The sequence below is a fragment of the Sitophilus oryzae genome, unplaced genomic scaffold (genome assembly GCF_002938485.1).
Source record: "Sitophilus oryzae breed Bouriz unplaced genomic scaffold, Soryzae_2.0 scaffold_1870_pilon_pilon, whole genome shotgun sequence".
Taxonomy (NCBI): domain Eukaryota; kingdom Metazoa; phylum Arthropoda; class Insecta; order Coleoptera; family Curculionidae; genus Sitophilus; species Sitophilus oryzae.
The window spans coordinates 760,619-783,024 of NW_022146580.1; the positions used below are offsets into that span (position 1 = coordinate 760,619).

The 22,406-nt window shown below is 31.5% G+C and overlaps 3 protein-coding genes across 4 annotated transcripts in view; 2 read left to right on the top strand and 1 right to left on the bottom strand.

The window, feature by feature from the left end:
* Positions 1-1,197: 1,197 nt before the first annotated feature.
* On the top strand, positions 1,198-1,874 carry LOC115883366 (ribonuclease P/MRP protein subunit POP5-like). The gene is made up of 2 exons (XM_030901732.1): positions 1,198-1,353; positions 1,422-1,874. The coding sequence occupies exons 1-2, from the start codon at positions 1,334-1,336 to the stop codon at positions 1,855-1,857; spliced, it is 456 nt and encodes a 151-aa protein (XP_030757592.1). The 5' UTR covers positions 1,198-1,333; the 3' UTR covers positions 1,858-1,874.
* A 2,820-nt stretch (positions 1,875-4,694) lies between these two features.
* On the bottom strand, positions 4,695-11,033 carry LOC115883374. Its single transcript, XM_030901740.1, has 5 exons — positions 10,793-11,033; positions 10,413-10,616; positions 10,219-10,358; positions 9,695-9,891; positions 4,695-5,864 (listed from the first exon to the last, which is right to left on the bottom strand). The coding sequence occupies exons 1-5, from the start codon at positions 10,939-10,941 to the stop codon at positions 5,421-5,423; spliced, it is 1,134 nt and encodes a 377-aa protein (XP_030757600.1). The 5' UTR covers positions 10,942-11,033; the 3' UTR covers positions 4,695-5,420.
* A 3,201-nt stretch (positions 11,034-14,234) lies between these two features.
* LOC115883359 (myosin-15-like) overlaps positions 14,235-22,406 on the top strand; it is a 55,323-nt gene continuing 47,151 nt past the window's right edge. The window contains exon 1 of one of the 2 annotated variants that reach the window (XM_030901723.1): positions 14,235-14,545. The gene's annotated coding sequence lies outside the window, so the exon portion shown is untranslated. The remainder of the gene's footprint in view (positions 14,546-22,406) is intronic. The other variant, XM_030901724.1, reaches the window with a different exon arrangement.

A 22,406-nucleotide genomic window follows, 5' to 3' on the forward strand; every position in this document is an offset into this window, starting at 1 on the left:
CATATATCTTTCATGGAAACTTTATGTGTAAATAGAAGTACGTCATTCTATATCTACTAAAATCAATTATATGTTTAGTTCAAATTTGCGCAATCTATAAGACAAGATAACGATTTTTTTACTCTCAAGGGGGTCCTACATTGAGAAATAAAAGTAGGTGAGCCTAAGCCGGTATTTTGGGACTTTGGGACTTAGCAAAGACGTGGAAGAATAAAATAAAGTGTCAAGGGAAAACGCAGCACTTGTAACAAAGCAGTAACAGCACGGTTGCCAACCGTACGGTAATTACCGTACTTGTACGGTAATTTCAGTTAATGTACTGAAAAACACACACATATAATGTACTGCAAACTTACAAGAAACAAAACCCCGAAAAAATCCAGTGTGATTCTCAAATTTTTTAAAAATAAATCATTTATTTTTTTTAAATTTTTAAACATGAATAACTCGCTTATTTTGGATTTATTTGGAAAACGGTAAAGAGAACATATGTTTCTTCCTTAGACGTTTCTTCTATCAAGATCTGCCAATCCAGAAAATATTTGCACTTATTTCTGACTCACACTGTATAATGGGGGAACATATTTATGTTCCCAATCAGAATTAATCTTAAAGTGCCCTTGACGCTCTAATAAATTCCCATTTGGCAATCTTAAGCCCCCCTACTATAGGATTATTAAAAATTCAAGATTATTACATGACTGTTTGGTAAGAAATACGAGGTACAAGGAACAAGTACATTTGGTATGGCTTATTCTTTGAAAATATATGGCATGTTTTTACCCGAATATTCCAATCGCAGAATACTAGACGAATAAATCAGGTGTCTAAATGTAAACTACTAAGTTACATAAAAATTTGTTCAGTTGAAAATCTAAATTTTCATGTTAAAAGCTATGCGTATTATTATTATTCTTTGCTTACCTTTGTTTGTTTTTTCGATACAATATTATTTAATTTTTATTAAATTCAAGAACTTTTTTTTGTGAAAACCTGACATGTCCCAAATTGCATTTTTAGACAAGACATTTTCAAGAAATAATATACAAGAAAACAGAAAATTACAAAATGCTGTAGATTTTTTATCTTTTTTAATATTCATCTGCCTGAATTTTAAAAATTCAAATATGTATTGAACAAATATGTGGAGTGCGGCAACCACCAATACACATCTCAAAACAAAACCTCCGCAAAATTTTAGGTTAAGAATAGTTTGTTTATTTATTATCTTTTTATTATTAAATTAAACATTATAATAACAAATCGTGTTTGTTTAATACAGTAAACGGAATAGAAATAACGCATATTATACCTATAAATTTTATAAAGAAAAATGGTGCGTCTAAAAAATAGGTATGTTAATTCTAAGTTCTTTTATTCTCAAAACTATGGATATTAGTTAGAATCTATTTTCTTTCTAGATATATAGTGTTACAAATCGAACCAAGAGACCCGAAAGACAGTTCAAATTTCACACTCTCCTCTGATGCAATTATGCAAGTGATAAAAGATAAAATTGAACAGTTACATGGTGATTTCGGCATGGCTTCGATCCAAGCTGGCTTCACAGCAAAGTATTGCAACGAATACACGAAAATAGCCATCGCCAGGGCGAGACACGGACCTCACAAGCTCGTATCTAGCAGTATACCCTTCATTAACAAGATAGGAACGCGAAACGTGAACGTCAGAATACTATACATCGGCGCGACAATTAAAAAATGTTTTTGTTTTATTAAACAGTACCAAGAAAAGGCTTTCGAGGAGGTGTGCGTTAAATTAAAGACTCCCGAGGAACGTAGGACTGTTAGAGAAGCGATTAATAACTTTCAGAGTGCTTTAAAATCAATGGAATAGTAATAAGAGAAAAATTCACTTACCTGTGTAAAAATATTTGCTTTAAATGTCTTTAAAAATCAAGGTAAAATACAGTTTTTAAGTGATTCATAAAACGGAAATGTTAGTGGTGACAATTACATGAAATTAAGAGGAAAAAAATGATAATTTTCTGGAATGTTTAAATATTTATCATTAAAAATGTTAACGCAGACAATCAACCGTGCGTAAATCAATACAAAGGTTGTACGTTATTTAGTGTTAAATTGGTTGCATAATGATTTTTCTCAATATTGTTTTGTGATTTACTGGTTGTATTTCAATTTATTTTTATTAAAAGTTTTTGATTTAATTGCACATACAGGATGATTCTTAAATAAATGGACATGTTTTTTAGGAGTGGGTAGTAGAATTCTATCTTTCAAATAAATTAAAAATTATTTAACAGATTATGAAGGCCGCCGGTTAACGTTTTTTTTTCGTTTTTTTTACTACCTATATTGCCACATTGTCATAAAAGTACATTAGTTAACTTAAAAGAATAAAGAAAGAATATCTTTACATCTCATGTTTCCAAAGGTTTCACAGATTAATAAAGCTTTAAATACCATTTAACCACGGCATACAAATCAATGCCGTGATTTAACTGTAAATGACACTGTTGAATGATTTAAAGCACATGTTTGGAAAAGTACCGTATGATCGAATAAATACGGCCTCAGCGATGGCTATGAAATGAAGATCGCTGTCATTTTATATGTAAATTTATATGGGAAATGTCATCGATTGTCATTTCATAGCCATCGCTGACGCCGTTTTTATTCGATCATACGGTAGTTTAAAATATTGAAAAAGTAATAAAAACATTTTTTTGCGTGTAACAAATGTTTTTTTTATGCGTAATAAATAGTTTTTACGTGTAATGAATAGTTTTATACGCCTAAATTAATAAACAATTAAAATATCAATATTTTTGATAAACACGTGAACTGTTCACAAAAGGCAAATATGCACTTGACCATGAAGAAATGTACAAAGCGGCAACAATGTAAACCTGCAGCAAGTTTTTTATAATCACAAAACATCCCAAACATCCCCCTTTAGAACTTTTTCTTTAATGGCCATAAGCAGGAGTCTTTGGCAGGAATAAAAGACCAACCGCCCGAACAAACACTAGAGGCGCCACCGGTCATCAAATGGTGTAAAAATTGCGAAAATTTAAGCATCTAATTTTGACACAAGAGGTCGCACTTTCAATATTCATTGTTTTCAAACTATATTATTAGACTTTGTTGTATCTTGTGAATGTATAAATATTTTCTTAGTATAAAGTTGCATTATATTAATTTAAATTATATTATATACATATTTAAAATTCAAATATTGTGACATATATGTCAGTTGCCGTCTAAAATGTCATCTTGATAACAAAAAGTTAGTTATTGTCAGAAATAGTTAAAATCATGTTAAAATATTAAAATTTACAAGTTATAATTAGATATTTTATATTATTTCAATAACAAAAACATAATAGTACAGCGTAATGTTGATATGCAGGTCCAAAAGAAAAAGTGCCGTTATATTTTTCAGTTTTCGTTGTCAGCCGCGGAAATTTCAGTGATTTTAGTGTTGTGGGATATTTTTATTTGTGAAATAGAAATATTGCGTTTGGATTGCAAAACTAAAAGTGGAAGTTTTATTCAATGTAAGTAAGCGTTTGTCCATTTTATATTTTACTTTTTTCATACCTACGACAAATATACATATATTGAAATTTTATAATTCGTTTTATTTAAAAAATATTAGAAAACAAGCTTGTAATCCTGTAATTGACATTATTGTTATGTAATATGTTCCATTTAAATGTAATATATTACTTTACAATTAAAAAAATATATACAGGCATTAATTGAAATTTTTAGTGTGCGAACAAACACGAGAGGCGCTTTATTTACTTTCATTTCTTAACATCATAGACGAAGTTCTAAAGGGGGATGTTTTATGTTTATAACTCTGGTTTATAATGCACGGAAAAAAATTAAAGAAACTACAAATATTTTTGTATCTTTGGGGTCAAAATATTTGCACACATTTAGAGAAAAAACTTTACATAATATCAAAGTTATTTTCCTGGTAGAAAATAAAATAATTTACCAAAAAGAAACGATTTATTTATTATAATGAATACATTGACAGTTTTGTAATATTTTCAATAAAAAATACGAAAATTTTATGTATAATACAACAATTTGTTCCTATAACAGTCTATATTTTCTCTGTAAGTAACATTAATTTCAAAACACACCTTATACACAAAAAGGCACCATGTTCATATTGCTTTTTTAAAAAATATCAACTTTTCCTAACAATAACATATAAAAAAAAAAAGAAATGTATCTTAGAAAATAACAGACATCTAACTAAAGGAGAGACACAATACTCCATTCATAAAACACCATTTGTTTACAACGATACATACTTTAACACTTTTTTGTAAGTTAAAAAGAGATGAGTGTATAAATATGACAACGCTGTTCTGTCTTTTCGGTTTACAAGTGGCGTGCCATTTTTAATTTTTTAAAATTTAAATTTTGATTTATAATATTATTATATATACTATATATATATATATATATATATATATATATATATATATATACAGGGTTGTTCACCACATACGACACGGAGTATTTTAGCTAAACGCGAATTTTGTATGGGCATTAGACAGTGTGATAAAAAGTAACACCTTAAAAATGATATTTCATTTTTTAATAAATGCTTATTTATAACAACAACTGACTCAAAAATCCACATTTATTTATAATAATTTATTAACGAACACAATTAAGTATGTCATTCATTAGTATATGGGCGGAAATAATGGTGTTATATTTAATTAATGGTATACTCTTTTATAAAGATTTAAATAGTTTTCTATAAATTACTTTTCAGTAAAATTACTTGAAAAACACAAAAGTTCACAAACACCGCGCAGCAACACTGTTAAACATATAAGTTGAAAAAATCAGTCTACCCGAAGCAGCGTTGCCACAGTTACTTCCCTAATAAATTTTAATTTAATTAGAAAACTAAAAATAATTTCAAAGCTTTAATCTATGTATTTTAATTAAAATGATATACCTACATGTATATTTAGTAAAGTACGTCTGCTGGATCTGTGTCTATGAAAGGAATGCGGACAAAAAACTTTTATTTTATACGTCGACTTGACGAGTACGTCACCGCAAATCGCTCCGCCCACTCATTTTATTGGCTACTTGCAAATTTGTCGAATTTTTATTGATGGGACGCGTCGTCTAATTTTTTACGAAAAACATCGAGAATATCGTTTCCCCTCTCACGGATACTCCGTAGCTACAGAACAGATAGACGTACTGTACGCCGTTTCTATAGGTACCCAAAAAAACATTAATAACAATAATTATAACATCGTTGTTTTCAAACACAAGCCGTAGATCTAACGCAAACCGCAGAAATTTGGCATCACCGATTTTTGTTTGACAAAATACACATAGTTTTGTCTCCTTTTCAGTTAGACATCTTTGGAAAATAATGTTTTTAACCTATAAATAATCTTCAATATTTTTTCTTCGAGTAACATACACAATAAAAATTATTAACATTATAAAACTGTCTCTCCCAGTAGCTTCGTTCCAGATATTTCGAATCAGGAATTGACTCACATAGCCTGGGTTATAAAATTGAGCTTCTTCACACAAACTAACAGGTTTTTTCCAGATTGTATCCAAGATCGGATACACAGGTCTCCGCTCTGACGCAAATTTCATTAGTTCATCCATAAACCTTATCGTAGTGTATTTCTTTTTAAGTACTTCAATATTCTCGGGCAGTGGCATAGATTCATAGTTAGGTAAGATCAAGGTTGAACCACGCCGAACTAGGGTCGTAATAGCAAAAATTATTTTCTTCCTAACCTTACTTATTTGTTCCGGATCCTGTGGGTCCCAGAAATCCAGTTCTTGCAGCCAGAACCTTTGGGGAAAACTCTAAAAATAACATATTATTTAAAAAAAATGTTTGGGGTCTAGTACGATATAGGTATGTCGAATTTTTTTAATTTTAAATATCTATATTTTTGCAATTTTCTGGATAGAAATAATAAAAATAGACACTATATCAGATACATGATTATCATATATAAAACGATGTACTTAAACAGCCGTTAAACGGTAGCCTACTAAAATGCCGTTAATAGATATTGTGACGTCGTTCATGTCGGCGGTAAGTAATGCCTGGCCTTAAGCTTTTTGCAAGAGCACCTATATTAGTACTGGGAGAATTGTCATATCAGGGGCTTGGAACACCCTCAAAAAGGAAATACCACTCCTGCAACTCCCAGTGGACGATATGCCAAGAACGTACAACTTTGACAAACATGTCAATGTAGTATTGAGCAATAAGAAGGATTGGAAGAGCGAAACGCTTGCCCAGCAGTTAAAAGACCATACCATAACTTGGTATACTGATGCTTCCAAAACCAATACGGGAACAGGGATCGGAGTGTTTGGGCCGAGAGCTAATTACTCCGAACCAATGGGCACTTACCCTAGTATCCTACAGGCAGAAATCTACGCTATCGAGAGATGCGTACAACTTATCTTAGATAGGAACTATCGGAAACAAGAAAAGCCATCTTATCTGATAGTCAAGCAGCGTTAAAGGCGATCAACTCAGTATCAATCAATTCGAAATTGGTCAAAGAATGCATAGAGAAGCTGAATAAATTAGGCAAAGAAAACAAAGTCCTCCTACACTGGGTGCCTGCTCACCAAGGGATAGAAGGCAATGAAAAAGCAAATAATCTAGCTAGGAAAGCAGCGAACACTCCACTAACTGAACCAGAACCGTTCTGCTTTCCAAGTGGTAACCAACTCAAGGCGGAACTCAAGAACTTGGAAGATTCCATCCGCAACCTGGAATGGAAATTTTCCAATGGTCTAAGACACTCGAAGAAGTTTCTGAGGGCTTATGATGAAGAAAAATCACAGATCTTCCTGGGTCTGAGTAAGAACAATCTTCGGATTGTCACGGGGTTTTTAACAGGACACTGTCTCCTCAACGAACACCTCAGTAGATTGAAACTAAGAAGAAACGGCGAATGCAGATTCTGTGGGGAAGATGGGGAAACACCAGTACACCTCATCACTGAGTGCGCCGAGATGACAACCATTCGTGCCATGAATTTTGGTACGACTGATATTGGAGATGGAGAACTACCCTCTATAAAACCGTCCCAGATACTGGCTTTTGTCAAAGCCCTGGGACTGTATGATGAGTTATGATTCAAGAAAGGGGGACACAATGGATCTGTAAGGTCGAAGTGATTAACCCCCCTCCCACTCATTCTAATTCTAAAATTCTAAGAGCACCTGTGGGTCAGTGGCTGAGGCTATCGCTTCGTAAGCGGATGGTCTGTGGTTCAAATCTCACGCCGACCAAGACTTTTATATTTTTTTTTGCTTATAGCATGATCTTATTGCATTGGTTTCACACTTTTTGGTTGGATTGGTTTAGTTATTTATTTGTGGGTTGGTTAGCGTGGTTATTTGGAGAGTGTTAATTCATTGGTTTAGTTGGTTATTTGGTGGGGTTGTTTGTTGATTTTACTAATTTATATTTGTTTTTTTATATTTTTATTAGTGTCGAGGTTAGTTGCGTTGGTTAAGTTGGTTTGGGTGGGGTGGATAGCGTTGGTTAGTCCTTATAAAATTACTATATTTCATAAAGCCTTCAAATGCGTCACATCAACGACGTCATACCTATTATAACAGCATTTTAGTAAGCTACCGTTTAATGGCAGTTTAACATATACATGTATACTTCTTAACAAATACCTTTCAACCCCTAATCTAAGGAAGGAGCATAAGCCCAAACATGTATTCATGCATGGTGGGCGGAAAATTCACCATAAAAGCTATTTCACCCGGATATTCATTTACACTTCTTTTGACCTCATTTGACAGTTTTTCATTTGATTTGAAATGTTTTTTAAAGGGAAGTGGTTGACTGACTTATTTTATGTAATTTAATATTTATTCTACTACTGATAGTTGTATAAAGGTAGTAAATCTAGTTGGAAATTGTGGCAGAACTTAAATTAACAGACACTATCATCGCAATTTATCAACAGAGTTGTGTGGCGTGCAGGTAGATCTCGGCAAAAATTGAGGTGAAATAATGGAGCAACTTTTCTCTAGTAAGTGACTATATAATATACATATGTGTGAAGCCAATCATTTATGAAATTCACTTAAATTAACTAAATTATATATTTTTCTTGCATTTAGCTTTTATTTTATTACTTGTCAAAGATTAGATGTCAAAAATTTAGATACGTTAATTTGACTTACCTGCTTCAGTAGCGTATCGGATGTTTGTGTTAATAAATACTTATTATAATTTTATCTATTTTATAAATTACATTATCATAACAATTGGAAAACTATCAACAAATAGTTCACAACAATAAAATAAAACAAAATCACTCTTTTACGTCTACCCTAAATCAAAGTTTACATTTCCAAACAGAACTAAAACAACACTGATCAACCGGAATTTAAGTCGGCCATATTTGAATCCATATCAGGTGGTGAAATAGACTAATAAAACAACAAATTATTGAGTCTACCCCACGTCTACCCTACATCATAGTTTTACATTTTTTAAATAAAATTAGAACGACACTGATAAACCGGAATTTAAGTCGGCCATATTTGAGGCCCATCGCGGTGTACCTAAGATTTTTGATATGCTCCTTCCTTAGTCTTCTTATTCAAAGAGAAATACCATAAAGGATCATATTTAAGTACTATAGGATGATCATATATAAAAAATATCATATATAAATTATATACAGGGTGGCTCACAACACTGGCCTCGGTTGATTATACGAAAAAGGAAAGATGTAGAAACAAAATATTTTATGGATATATGTGGGAAGGCAATGTGCACAATTTCAAATTATTCTGAAATATACAGTGCATTTCAGAACTAATATCCATACCAAAGTTAGTTTTTTTTTTCATATAAAGTCCATAATTTAATTTGAATTTTGAAAATAGCTACTAACTGTCACTAGAAACTTGCCATGACGACACCAGCCCTCTTAGTTGCCATTTTATTGAAAAATTGTTCTTCATTGAAAATCTGAGCCTGATAGGTATAGGAAACCTTAATATAGTGTGAAAAAGCAATGAAATCTGCTTCGATTTATTTTAAAAAATAGAGGGCGTTGCATTTAAAATAACGAAGTTTTTATGTAAAATAAATTATTTAAGATAAACCAGCAATTTTTGATACCCCTGTATACATTTAAGGAAGCAATTAAATTTCTTAGTAAAGTTTATTTCTCTGGCTTCAAAGTCAACATAAGAACTAACTCTGAAAAGTAATATACAGGGTGTTGACAGACTTTTTTATTATAGCATGCATATTTAAATATCTTTAAATATCTCAAAAACCAAAGCATTTAAACATATTTAACCCTTATAATAAATGCTTTATTTTGTGGCCAAGGATCCAAAAATGAAATAAAATACGGGGTTTTCCATAAGAAAAAATATGACTTTGGTGTGGATCTCAATTCTGACATACCCTGTATGTTTCAACTGAGGTGAATTAGGTGCGCCACCCCGTCATAACATCATATATTATTTTTATATGTCATTTTTTATATATGATGACTATAATATGGTCATATATAAATTATATATGATAAAATAGGCGATAGCGACATAGAAAATTTCAGAAAATATGAACAACCTCCTAGAAATATATACAGACATACTTATATTGTACATTCGACCTTCATTGTTACCTCGGCCTCTGCTATACACAATATTGGTCTACACGTTTTTAGTTTATTTGGACACTGTAACATATTGGGATAAATATCAACCAAAACCACAGAGTTCTCTCCACCAAACTCTATAAACTCTGGAGACACGCTCAGACAACTCAGAGCTATTTTCGCAGCTCTATTATATATGGTTCCGATTATATTCCTATCTAAACCTATACAGAAAAAAAAATCGTGATTAGTACAGTATGTCCCATTTTGGTGTGTTTACAGGGTTTCTCGTTTATGAGTAAATGTACAAAGCTACTTTCTTTATGAAACTAAAGATACTGTACACGGATTTTTCCTGTATATTCAAGAAACCCTATAAAATAAACGAAAATGGAACACATGTACATTAAAAAATATATTTTTACAGATATATAAAATAATCTATAGCTTTTACCTGGCTGATCCTTACAAAATCTGATTTATTAGCAGCAAATAATCATAAATAAGGTTAGTATCTCTATTTAAAGCTATACTTTATTGATATATCCTACCTAACATACTGGACATGACTTCGAGATCTACCCCTTTGACCCAGCCATACAATATCCTTATTGCACTTCTCAGGTTACATTTTACACCGTAAAAAATAGATTTTTTTCTTATAGATTCTTTACTCAAACAATTTCTGCATCTAGAAGATTTGTTATTATTCTCTTCCATTATATTTCATTAAAAATAAATGTACCTTAACTGATATGAATCGTATAATCCGAAGGCGAATACAAACTCCATGTATTGTGAACAGTTTGGATCGGTTTCAGCATTCGGACAGCTCACTGTGGAAGAGAGTAGGTCAGTATCGACGAGCCACGTCAGGAAATTCGGGGTTTTATCTTTTAGTTTTGGTAAAAACCGTTCTTGGTATACTTCCGACATACCGCCAGTATCACTGAAAAGGTTTGGATCAATACAATCGCTCTGATTATGAGGGTACCCTCATACAATGACCTAAATTCACATTAAACAGCTAGAAAACTTTTATTTTCTTATTTTAAATAAGTAGATTTTGGTAAATGCATTAGACTATATAGTAATTAATGCAAAATGCAACAAGTTTTGACCTACCTGTCAAACGCACTCAACCGATCTTTGATTTCTTTTCTTGTGTCGGAATTTTCATCGTAAAAGAGATAGTTTTCGTCACCATAATCTGATTCTGTATCTGATGAAACTAGAAACATTTCGTCTTCGTGTTTGTCCTCTACAACTTCCATGTTTTAATAACAAAAATTACTAACAAACTATTAACAAAAATCAACAAAAAGAACACACAAAATTCGCTACGAAAAGCGAAAAGTCAGGCGGGCTGGCGACTGTCAAACGAATCAACAACAAAATATCGATTTAAGCGGGAGACGCGTGCGCAACATGGTACGCGAAGGGGGTTACTCAACCATGGGCGGCACGTTAAGGAGGGAACGCTTAAAATATTATAATGGGGTCTTTCTCTATATTTTGGAATTAGCATAATTAAATAAAGCAATTAATTCTAGAATTTTCTGCTATCTCACTTTCGAAAAAGCTGAAATCGTTCTTAAGAAAATAAATAAAAACAAAAAAGCACAGAATAAAAATCCGCACTTTATTTTTAATACGTCACACGTGGCATGTTGAAAAGCGGCAACACGGCCGGTGCACCATGCTGACCCACCACCACCTCCACACAAAGCCATTCAACCTTTTCCAATATGGCGGAGTTAGAAGTGCTTTATTTGGCGCGTATTTTAAAACCTGTTTTATTTCCAAATAGACATTTTTCACACAAATGTCGGGGGTAGATTACGTAATATTTCACTAATTTTTATAATATACAGGGAGTCTAAAGCTCTCCACATAAGTATGGAATTTTTTGTATTATTACTTTTATGAAAACATCAGTTAGTTACTTTTTATAAAAAGGTCTGCTTTCTCAGAAAATAGATAGGTAGTGTACTAGTGTGTAAATATTCAAACTTGAGGTAGCATATATAGGGTGTTCAAAATCATCGGAAAAAGAAATAACCAGAAATATATATATGACAGAAAATAGCAATATAAACTAAATATTCACTTGCAAACACTTATCTACCATAGTTTAGAATTTACTGCACGTTTAATAAATATATACTATTATATGGACAGTATAGGAAGTTACTTGTCTTAGTAAAGGCCTTGGTAAATGCTCTTGGAATTATAAACTACACTGGCTTGGGTCAAAAAATATGGAATACTTTTCCTATGTTTTGCAGCATTACACAAATGGGAATAAATTTAAACTATAGTAGGTGAGGATAACTAAAAAATATAATATGTGTTTCAAGATTTTATATAGAAAAAAACTAGATAAATACCTTTTTATAACCTTTTTATAACGACTTTTTTTGCATAGTTCTTCAATAAAATATTGGATATTCTGAACAAGATGGATTTAATAATAAATTCTGACGTATGTGAGGGGCAATTGTGACTTAAAAAAAGACTTACATCAAGGCAGGCCATTTATATTTTCAAATGTGAATGTTGTCAATATCTTTCTGTGATCTTTTTGATGTAAAAGCTTGATTATTCTTCCAATATTTTACTTATAGTGAGGTAAGTGTAAGCAGTAGCCATAACTACATCCTCACTAGGGTAACAGAGGCTTTGGCCTTTGGCCTTTTTGAGGCATATTTAATGCACTTCTTACCCGAGAACAACTAGTAGGAGTGAAATTATCTTTTTTAATAGTTGTCAACTATTTTTTACGAAGCTCGTCATTTTTGGGGAATATAAAAGCAGAAACCTTGGGACCCCCTCTATAATTCTCGTGACAATTTGGAACAGAGCATGTAAAAGGTATGCTACAATAAAATGTTAATACCTATCTTTTGATTATTGTAAGTAACTATTATAAAGTACTATGCAGACTGGCGGTGAAGGCATTTTACTCATTTAGGTGTAATATCTTCATAAATACTTCTAGTTCTTACCTTAAAATAATTAATAATAGAGGAGTACGACAAGCACAAAAGTTTGAAGTTCCCTATGTGGAATCAATCTGGTTTGGATTTTTATTACTGTTATTTTATCACAATTTTCTGATCACACCATGCACTGAACACTAAGAAATAAACAAACGTGTTGCAGAAGCACAACAAACTAGAGATAATTAATTATTTCTGGTATGCAATCGGAACGAGAAACCACTATCGGCTTTTCAGGTTAAAGGTAAACAATTTAATAATGCGCTGCCTTCGCCGCCATATTTGCCTTGCCCATATCATGTTGATTGGCCTTGAGTTGAGGTGGTGCTGGTCAAATCAAATCGCAATGTTGCCAGTTGTTGGCTGGCGCACGAGCACGGTTCTGCAATGTGATTGGGCGTATTTTTCATACGTCATCAATTGGCGCTTTAAAATTATTTCAAATTAAAGCAATTTTGAGGGCCTATAAAAAAGTTATTCAATGTCATGGAACTATTTTTTTTTGGATAGATATACTGAAAATAGTCTTCTATTTCAGATTTTATCCTTGAATTGGGTATATAATTTTTTGTGAAAGAGCCCATTGAAATATATTTTTTATTTCAAATTTTTTTTTGAAATAATTTTTGTTAATTTTATACAACATGTTAAAAAAGGAAGTTCATTGTAACTCAGAATGGGGGGGAAACATGCAGAATATTCGTGATAGCAGACGGGAAGAAATCATTTTAGGCAAATATATTAATGGTTGTACAGTTCATGTATGTATAATTGTAATCATGCAATGTACAGTTCATACCAAATAGAGTTTTATTCACACGTGGTTAAGCTTGACCAGCACAGCGTTGCCCAGTTTTATATATTTTCTTTTCATCAAAATATGTTAGAAAACAAAAATAAATTAATTATCAATATATATAAATAGTTTAAATGCTTCGGCATATTTTCAATACACAATTTCAAGAAATGCAATACAAAAACTCGAAAATTTAGTTCTTAAAAGAACTGTTTGTGCTCAAAAGTACGATTTTTAAAAAAAGACTATAAGAAAAAGGTTAAAACGAGAATTACTTACAAAGATTTAACAACAACACACGATATTATACAAAATAATGACATTATGATAATTGTCAAATAATAAACGACAACGTTGCTGAACACGGCGCAATATGACCAATATAGCGATAATAAAATTCGGTTTAAACTAATTTTTGCAGCTTATTTAATCTAAATAAAATATCTGTTACAATCATGTGCTCTATAAAGTAAAATGAACAGCTGCTTAGTATCTTAAAGTATACAACAAATTTAAACATTTTTGCCAAAATTTCATTTAGTCAGGTTTATAGACTTTAGTGTCAATGTCAATATGATCGTTGACGTGCATCGGAAAATGTTTTGCGATTAGGGGTATATACAGATGCCTAACGCACCGTTGTAGGACCATAAGAATAAATATGCATTTTTTAATAATACATTATGATAAAACCCCAGTCCCTACGCCAATGGTTTGCGAATGAATTCGATTTTCCGCTAAGGCCGTTCCCCACTGTGAATGCGCGATGCCGCCTTGTGCTTGGTCGGTCTCCTGCTCCTCAAAACAACTTCAATTGCCCTAAAGGAAACAACCCAAAGGGTCTAAATATCCCGCGTTTGCACCTAAAGTTTTTTTTCCTAGTTTTTAACCGGTTCAAAACGTAATTTTTCTCCATAAACCGGCGTTTTTTAATTAACTTTACGTTACTGAATAATCATTTCTATGTGTACAGTGTTTCAAAGTGTTTTTGTGTGTTTACAGTGATATTTTTCAACCCCTAACCATCTGAAGTTCTCCCTTGACATTGATCTAACGAATTTCATGGAATTTTGTTGGTAGGTAAGTAAGCAAGAACCGCTTTTTTTTCTTAATATGAATCAGAAATTGTATCAAGTAAAAAAATAACAAAAAAATATATTATATTTCACAGAAAAAAAGATGTAATGTTATCTGTAGAAGACCTTTGGTATTTAATCTTGCTGGAATTTGGGTTAAATTCGTGAAACCCCCCATGTTTTTGCGAGTATTTTGTAATCCCAAATAATGTTAATGTCTTGAACCAGATTACCTTGCAAGGTCGTTCGATGTAGGTACCAAGAATTGGTACTATACGCTACTTAAATCAATAAGATTTAAACGACGTTTTTATTATTTTTTGTCGTTTATTATTTTTGTATACAATTCTCTGAATTTGAATAAATCGCGGTAAATCAAAGTGATTTTTTTTTTCGGAAATTTTACTTTTATTTGAATCTGATGGTCGTAAAATCCAGGATGAGCCTTAAATAAGTGCAGATATTTTTAGGGGTGGTAAAATTTCGTATTTTTCGAATTTTAAAACGTGTAAAAATATATGTATAGCATATCAAAACTATATTTCATATTAATGAAACTTTTAGTTACGTAATCAAGGGCGCGATTTGTAAGTTCATTGTGGCCAAACATGGACATATTCGGTACCGTGCTGATTAACTGGAATTAGCCACAGTCATGCCACAGTTCACAGCCATGACACCCTAGATTGAAATTTAAAATACGATTTTTTTAAAGCATAAATATGAAAAAGTTGACATATGATATGTCATTCTACTCAGAGTGTCATTTTCTATCGAATAAAGAAGAAATATACAGAGGGTGGCATTTAAAAATCAAAAGTTGTAGTCATTTCCGCTGAAACAGGAAATGACAATAAACAATTAAATATGCCAGTCAATCCTAATTTATGTCATATATTAACATACCAAATCTCGTTCTTTTATCTGAAAAAGTAAAAAAGTTATAGGGAGTTATTTACTTACTTTGAAAATAAAAAAAAATGATTTTTGCTTAAATTTTGAGAACCACTGGATTTTTTTCGGGTTTTCTTTCTTATAAATTCAGTCTACTAACATGTTGCCATACTTACCATATTATCAGGAAATTATGTTATTTAAAAAATAATAAAAATATAGTAATGTTGAAATTAAAATTGTAGTTTATTCTCATCACAATTTATTGTGACAGGTCAATGGTAATTTTCTTAATTTTATTTAACTTAATTAAAGCCAAACTGAGTGATTTAGACAGCCTCAAATTGACATTAACAAGCTAATTGCAAGAGAGTATTGTTTTCGGAACTGTATAATAGGTTTTTATTGTTCAAAATGGGAGAACATATGGCGCACACGTGTGCCCTAAATAGCCTACAGACTCTGTATATATGACTGTCTTTCATGACAGTCTGTGTGAGACATACATATACTGAAGTTCAACGCAATGCACGCATATTTATTGGGTATTGTTAAATAATAACCACTGATTTTTTAGTCATAAAAAGAATGGAAAACAGCAAATAAAGAATTTATTTGACTTATAATGGTTAGCAATTAATTTTGATTGCATCAAACAAATTAATGAATAACTAAAGACAAATTTTTTGAAATCAAAAATTTCTAATGTAAAACAGTCAATTTAGAAACGATTTTGGCGCACTCTGTATAACCGAATGCAAACAAGTATCACTTCCTGATTTTTTTCACATTTATTCATTTACTTAGACCCTGTACAGGGTGTCCTAGAACTAAGGAACTTCTCACGCACAAATATATCTAAAAATACCGTATGGTCGAAAAAAAAACAGCGTCAAAGACCACTGGGGAATGACCATTTATGTCATTTACAAAAAGTTGACTTAAAACTTGTTAAAAATTAACCCTAATTAAAGGAAAGTTAAAAAAGGATAGAACATTTCTAGACACACAAATCTATTTCTATTAAACTAAGATAACATAGTACTAATATATTATCTGTGATAGTACTATTAATTTGAAAGGCTTTAAGGGCGGAAGTACACGCCTATATCTGTTTTTGTTCGATTGTGCATGAATATACCAATTCATCTGATCAAAACAGAGCAATAAAAGCAGCTTTATTTATTTATTTATTACTTCAGTCTATCTTCCTGTCCTCTAATAGCAAATTTCCTTTACCTGTTTGTTGTTTATCTATTTATACTTTTTGGTTTTACAAAAGCCAGCTACCTAGTCGTTTGATCTGTTATTCAGGAATGATTATGTAGACCGGATGGTATATTAGATATTATTATTACATCAATAATTGTCAAATAATGTCATTTGGATAAATCAATTCAACCATTTTTCCTCTAAAATAAATAGTAATAGAGATAGAGCAATTTTTTTCTATAGGGTTTATAAATTTTCCAGTTTTTTAAACCAATCAGTTTTAATTTTTGCGTTAATAGTATAGTGTTAATATAGATAAACCAAGTATAAATTTAAGCATTAAAACAATTAAAAATAACGTTTAAATATTATTTATTAAATAAAATTGTTGTTAAAAAAGTTATTATGAAATTAAAGTTATTAAATAAAATCTGCTATGACGTCATCCTGAGCGTCATTTTAGCTTCAACTAAAATACAAAAGCTTGTGATACTGATTCCGTAGTAATGACCACACTTTGAAGAACATGCAAAACCCAGTTTCCTACAAGAACAACTTTTAGAACACTGACTTCTTGATCTTTGCAATTACAAAAAATTAATTTTAGTAGGTCAGGAGGCGCTACATCTTCTGTTGATTGAATAGGTGTCAGATTGCCTTTTTTATCTTTCGTCCATCCATATTGTAAAGGATCTAAATTGTTACCAATCCATTCTTGAATCTAAAAAATACAACTTAAAACATTTCCTATAATAGGTATATCTTTACAGCTACCTGAAAGTATGTCCTGAGTAAATGGAGTTTTGCAGAATTCTCAGAGGCAAATTAGATAGATTGAAGGTAGTCTTAAGGGATTCTCAGATAGTTCATATGTTTAATATAGCTTGGGCAGTGATATATTTAAAAGATAATTTAATCCTGACTGAAACAAGTCAAAAATGTGCCTGTCGGTAATGAAAAAAGATGACAATCTTTGTCAATGCCTCGACGTATTTTTAGAAAAAAATCCTAACAAAGATGACTTGTTTCAGTCAGGATTAAATTGTCTTTTAAAGGTATATCACTGCCCAAGCTATATTAAACCAATGAACCATCTGAGATACACTCTATACAATAGGATTACATCAAGGCAAGCCCTTAAGACTACCTTTAATTTTAATTTTAAGCTAATTTGTCTCCAACTGAGAACTCAACAAAACTCCATTTACTCAGGACATACTTTCAGGTAACTGTAAAGATATATCTATTATAGGAAATGTTATAAGTTGTATTTTTTAGATTCCAGAATGGATTGGTATCGAGTTAGATCCTTTACAATATGGATGGAAGAAAAACCAAAAAGGCAATCTCATACCTATTCAATCAACAGAAGATGTGCTACTAAAATTGATATTTTGCAATTGCAAAGGGAGTCAGTGCTCTAAAAATTGCTCTTGTAGAAAACTGGCTTTTAAATGTTTCAAATGTTCACATCAACAGTAGTAGTTGTAGTTGCACAAACTTTTGTATTTTAGTTGAGGACGAAAATGACGCTCAGGATGACGTCATAGCAGATTTTATTTAATAACTTTAATTTAATAATAATTTTTTTAACAATAATTTTATTTACTAAATAATATTTAAACGTTATTTTGAATTGTTTTAATGCTTAAATTTATACTTGGTTTATCTATATTAACACTATACTGTTAACACAAAAATTATAGCTGATTGGTTTAAAAAAAACTGGAAAATTTATAAAACGTATAGTAAAAATTGCTCTATCTCTATTACTATTTATTTCAGAGAAAAAATGATTGAAGGTAAAATATTCTAAATTTAATTTTCTACAAAAAACATATCTTTAGTTTTTTCGAAAAAAAGTAATGCAAACCGAGATATTTGAAAAAAACGAAAAAATCCAAGATGGCGGCGGTTTTTTTCAAACTTCCCCCACTGGGACCGAATGGGACTTTTGAGGGGTTAAATAGGAGATCATTATCTACACATTCCCATTGAGATCGGTTGGTTACTAATTTCTTCCACCTCAACCTCCAGATTGACTGGCCTAAATATAATTAAATTATCCAAACTCAATTTGAATTATCGGTACTTGTTTCTGTAATTATATGTGTATATCCGCGCCAGCTGCAATCTGAGTCATCCATTTAATTTGACTGACCCCGGAATGGGGACCTTGACCACCGGGGAGTACTGCCAACGCCATATGTGGCTGGCTTTGAACAAATATAGGACCCAACGACTAAATAAAAAGAGTCCTCCTACCCAGTAAAATCTCTGAATTCAGTGTTGTTATAAAAATCGAGAAAGTTAAAAAAATATGAAAGTATTTATTTTATTGCAATATTTTCCTTCGATATAAGATAAATTTCGTCGTACCTAGTGATTGGTACTGATTAAAGTGATTCAACAATTAAATTGAATGAGACGAAGATAATTTTAATAGATTAGGGATCTGATAAAACTGCCATTTCTTGATAGACACTGTACTAATATGTCATAAAGAGATTACAGTGTAAATATATACATATAGACAGACATTCTTCAGAAACTACGGATAAAATGGCATACCTGATAACCGTATACAGGGTGTGTAAAATTCCTAAAGATTATACAGAGCGATTATAGATTGTATAGTGAGATGAACCGCCTATTTAGAAATAGGAATATTTCTAAATAAATTCAAAACATTAATTTTTAAGACACTCTGTATACATAAACAAAATTATTGATTTTTAAAATATTATTCACAAACTAGGGAGAGGGAAATCAGGCGACGAACAGAGGCGATAGTTGTTAGATAATAGCTTCTAGACTACCATTCGAGACGCATTGATATTACTTTGGTTCTTGAGTTTTGTGACAAAGAATGTTATTAAAGGTAAAGTAAAAGTTTTCTCATTATTTAACTAATGTTAACTAAATCATATTATTTTGTTTTCTTGTTGTAATTCTGTTCTAAAGCTTTTCTTTATTCATTTGATCTGATAAAGACAATGCATAACATGTTTATGCTGTAAATAATTTCAGTTTAAAAGTAATCTAAATAAAATCGTTTACTGTTCCTTCGTGCCGATGTTTGTGATTTGTGAGAATAAGAGCCTTGTTGAGTGTACTAACAATTTTCGACCTTGCATGAGCGAATATCTTAGCTCGCAAAACGGCAAACAAAAACAATAAATAAAATAATTCATAGAATAACTTACAATTTATTAAATTATAAGATATTGGCACCAAACCTTCAACTTTAGCGTCGATTCCGCAACAAGGGACTTCGTACCTACGGGTGGGGACCCGTTAAACTAACAAAAACCTCTTCAGTTTTGAACGATATAAGTGTGGCATGTTTTGAATGTATTACACTCTAAACCTAGGTATGAGGACAGTTCGATATTATTATTTCTTTTTTATTAAAGTTCAGGACAGCATAGTTAGATTCTCTGGAATAGTGATCATGGTTTTCTCTGCCGTGCTTTTTTATATGTGAATTCCAGGCAGAGTACGGCACTCCTTTCATTTCATTTAATAAAATAAGTAGGGCTGTTTACAAATTTAGCGTTTTATTTACATAACCTATTCTCCTCAAATTTCCCAAAATATTGCTTCTGTCATCCGCGCATCCATATACAGTTGGCCAAAATATTACCTCTTCAACTTTGTTGACGAATTTGGGTTGTTACACTACAATAGGAGGAGGAAGTTTATTCATTAAACATTCTCAGGCCTTTAACAAATGCCAGTATTTGAGGCGGTTTTACAAAAGTTAGTTCTCCATCTTCGATATCAGGGGTCGTACCAAAGTTTATGGCACGAATTGTTGTGGTCTAATTATGGTGTAGTCTCCCTCACATATTTAGATAATACATATCCCCTTTATAGTTGGGGCTATTGTTGTCTATTGTTGGCTATGCGGGCCCAAGTTATCCCTGCTAATTTCCTAATATCATGGTCCCATCTCAGGTTGGGTCCTCTTCTAGGTCTTTTTGTGGTCCATCTATTGCCCATTGTTCTTGCCAGGTGTCTTGCCCATTACCACTTGAGGGATTTGATTATGATGATGACATCATCTATTACCTGGGGCTTTTGTCGTATCCACTCTATTCTTTTACGGTCCTTTATGGTTATTCCCAGCATATTTCGTTCCATTGAACGTTGTGCGACCTGCAGTTTCCTTATAATGTCCAGGCAATGCCCTCTATAAAAGATCAGCCTACGGGCGGACTTTTGTTTACTTCATCAGCTGTACATACTTAGATATTGGGTTAGATTCTGTATTCATATTTTGTCGGTTGATTTTTGGTATTATTTGTTATTGTAGTGCAAAAAACTAATTATTTTGGTGTTTAAGTGACATAAAGTACTACCAGATATATGGTCACTATGATGGTCACTCTGTTTCTCATGAAAAAACACGAAATATTACACGTTTTGTTAAGTGCTTTAACCTAAAAGTGCCCATAAATTTTTTATTTATCGTGACTTTTGTGTGTGTTTTTTAAGACTCTAACAATTCATCAATAAAGCTTAAGTGTGTTTATGGTGCTATGCCTCATCTTTGTTGTGTTCCTGATGGAAAGAATAGTTATACTAGGCAGCTTAAAGTATCCGGAAGAGCAAGAAAAGTGGGTACGAGTTATAAATCAAGACAATTCTATTGAAAATATCTTTAATAAATTTAAAAATAATATTCTTCCAGGATGGTATTAAAGAAAACTGGACAATTATGTTTATTTTATTCATATTGTGGAATCTCCACTCCAAGTGTTGTTGGTTCAGCATCGATAGATTCAAACACGTAAGATAAACACGTAAGTAGGTATTATGATCTAGGGAAAAATAAGAATATGTGTATTAAAGATCATGAAAAGATTATTATTTTGAGTTCAAAATTAAAAAGATTTTTGTAAAGACAAGAATGATAAGTTTAAAAGAAGAATGTGTTTTTGTTTGATAATATAATGTATGTAAAGCATAACATATACCTATTTGTTCAGTAATTTTTACTGAATAGTGTCGATTATTTATAATACCAAATTAATATCAAATATTTAAGTGATGGCTGAATACAATATGAATAAAATAACAATAAAATTGGTATATTTGCAATACAAAATTAAGTTTTAAGAATAAAGGTGTTACTAAAAATACTAAGAAATTCATGTTTTAATTGGTCGAATGTTATTTACATTTTATTTAAGAATTATACTGTATCATCGAAAAAAAATCGGCGTCTAGTTGGCTTGGAAATGAACATCGATGACATTCCCTAAATAATTGTACACATAAAAATTAACTAGAATTTTACAATCTTGGAAAATTTGATATTCTTGAACCTTGTTTTCTAAATATTCTAAATTTTTGATTTTCTTGGGATTTAGGTTCGGGAAAACGCTGATTAAGTTTTCATTTGGTTTTTCATTATTTTTATTTGGTTTTAAAAAAACGTTTCGGCTAACATTATTTTCATCAGTGTTGTGTCATATGAAAAAATAGTGTCGAATATAATCCAAAAAATTACATATAAAATATTCACACCACGCACCACATAATGTTTACTGCGTACTCCATAGTCTCCATAGTCAATGTAGATAGTTTTACTGTTAAGAATAATAATTCTAAAAAATATGTGGTCCTCTTTTGGTAAGTTTATATTAGTTTATTAATTGCAGTAAACATTATGTGGTGTGAATATTTCATATGTAATTTTTTGGATTATATTCGACACTATTTTTTTCATATGACACAACACTGATGAAGGC